Here is a 2,563-nt window from a genome sequence, read left to right on the forward strand (position 1 = left end):
TGAAAATGAAAACTGTGAATTAAAGTCTAAAATATCAGGTCATCAGAAATTAACAAGTTTTAACAAGTATTATTAGCGAGTGTATATAGCTTCTGAAAATGCAAACGGGCACTCTGGAGAATAATTTGGATTATTCAGCAAAGGCGGCATACCCTATAAGCCAGAAAACCCACTTCTAGATGCCTGTCCTGGATGGAGGTCAGCAAACTCCGGCCCCGGGACCAAACCTAGCCTACAGTCTGTTTTTGTAATAGAACACAGCCACTCTCACTTGTTTACACATTACCTGTGGTTGTTTTTGTGTTACATCTGAGTAGTAGCAACAGACCATAGGGCTCACAAAGCCTAAAATATATACTCTCTGGCAGAAAACGAAAAATATAGATGTCTGTTGTGAGGAAAAATAGGCGGATGGTGGTAATTCATACAATGGAGTGTTACAGAGCAGCAAAGACGAATGAATAAAAGCTACATAATCAACATGCATGAATCTTACAAATACAGTGTCGAAGAAAAAGTGCAGTGTGATTCCACTTCTGTAGTGTTTAAAAACATGCAAACCTAAACTCTGTTTAGGGATTCGTACAGATGCAGTACACTAAGGAAAAGCAGGAAATGAGAAACACCAGACTCAGGATAGTGGTTACTGTGGGCAGGGGTTGGGGGATGTGAGTGGCGACTGCTCACAAGTAGTTTCAGAGGTTTGGGTAATACTTTTTAAAACACGATGGATACACAAATGTTCATTTTTAATTCTTTATACCATACATGTACTCTTGTTTGTACAAGATATACCCAAGGAATTCTGAAAGATTTTTAATGCAAACCAAAACAAAACAAAAAACAGCTTCATTTCCTACCTCCCTATCCCCAAAACTACTACCCACAACGTTTTAACTTTCTCCTGGTGTTTCTCTCCCTGTTTCTAAATAGTGTTTGTGCTGCTTAGTCTTACTTGATTGATTTAAGATTATTTAGCGAATTTGCATGATGGTAGATGATGGATGGCTTTGCATTCCTCCCCATTGCTTCCCCATTAGCTTGACATAGTTTTAATTACAGATTTTGCTGACTTAGTAGTTACTGTTTATATTATCATGGCTTCTAGTGGTTCACTGATCAGCCGAGTGGGACAGTGCGTTTTTCTTGTAGATCTTTTTCTTGGAGTTAATTGCCTTTGTTTTGTTTCATTTCATTTTTTGTTACTTTTCTGTTTTTCACTGACCTCATTGCTAATTTTTGTCAAGAGCTCCAACATATCTGCCACATGGCTTTCAGTATTTTTTAACAGTCAAACCTATCAGTTCTGTTTTTTCCCCCTGAAGACCTCCCTTCTCCAGCTTTCCATCTTCGTGTCTGTCCTCTTAAGTCTTTTCCTGTCTCCCTTTCCTGTGTTGAATCTCATGGGTTTTTTTTTTTTCGTTTTTTGTTTTTTTCCTTCATTCTACTATAGCATTTTGTCCAGCAGTTTCCTGAAAAAGAATACATGGGAGTAAATTATTTTTGGTACTCTACTTATTTGAAAATGTTTTTATTCAACTTTTGTACTTTCAAACTTTATGATTTGGCTTAAGTATCTGGAAATCTAGATTGGAAAATTATTTTTACTAAAAATTTTGAATACTGNCTTATGCTTCTGTTTTTCCACCCAAAAGCACCATTTTTGTAAAATGTCTAATGATTTTCTTTCTAAAACATTCTGTTAAGAAACGACAAATACAATAGTACTGTAGACTTGCCTTGCTTACTTTGGTAATTTTGTTTTATCATCTGATGTGAATGAACATTTTCTATAAAATTTTCTTTCAGCATCTCCAGGAAATGAGTCTATTTGGAAAATCAGAATTAGAGAAAACTATCGAACATCTGACATGTGTTAATCACCAGGTAATTTTTCAAACTGGATTTGGGGCATATTGTGTTGCATGAATGACTATTTCAGTTATAGTTTTAATGTACTGTATGTTTTTGAAATTATAAAATAGTATGCTAGAGAAGCTGTATAACAGTGATAGGAGCATGTATGCTGAAGGCTGACTACTTGGGTTCAAATCCTTCTCTGTTTTCTATTACCTGTAGGCAAGTTACTTAAACTTTCCATCCTCAATTTCTTTATTTGTAAAACAGCAATGGTGCTAGTACTTACTTTGGAAAGATTAAATGAGTTAATACATACCAGGAACTTAGAAGAGCCTCTGGCATGTTGTAAGTACTCAGCAGGTGTTAGCATGCTTATTGTTGTTTTGCTCTTGTTAAAAAGTAATTCAGACAGGGAATGTGCAAAGCGAAGTTCACTTTCATTCCTTATTGCTCTCTCTAGAGATAGGATTTTTAACAAATTGGTATGTGTACTGACAGGCTATTTTCTCTCTGTGTTTCATTTTGGCTAGCTTACTGTGTCTTCACTGTTTTTATTTATTTAATTCTTTCATCTGTTTCTGTCAACTTTGGGTCAGTTGATTTTTTTTCTCCTTATCATGTGTAGTAGTTTTCTGCTTCTTTGCATGCCTGATAACTTTAGATTGGATGCCAGACATTATGAATTTCACTTTCTTGGTTGCTG

At 35.6% G+C, this 2,563-nt stretch overlaps 1 protein-coding gene across 1 annotated transcript in view; it reads left to right on the forward strand.

Annotated features, from left to right (window-relative positions):
* CEP135 (centrosomal protein 135) overlaps window positions 1-2,563 on the forward strand; it is a 68,395-nt gene that overhangs the window by 33,720 nt on the left and 32,112 nt on the right. Inside the window, exon 10 of the mRNA XM_019664354.1 lies at window positions 1,810-1,887. Coding sequence (XP_019519899.1) covers window positions 1,810-1,887 — 78 coding nt within the window. The remainder of the gene's footprint in view (window positions 1-1,809; window positions 1,888-2,563) is intronic.

The sequence above is a fragment of the Hipposideros armiger genome, unplaced genomic scaffold (genome assembly GCF_001890085.2).
Source record: "Hipposideros armiger isolate ML-2016 unplaced genomic scaffold, ASM189008v1 scaffold_420, whole genome shotgun sequence".
In the NCBI taxonomy this organism is placed as follows: domain Eukaryota; kingdom Metazoa; phylum Chordata; class Mammalia; order Chiroptera; family Hipposideridae; genus Hipposideros; species Hipposideros armiger.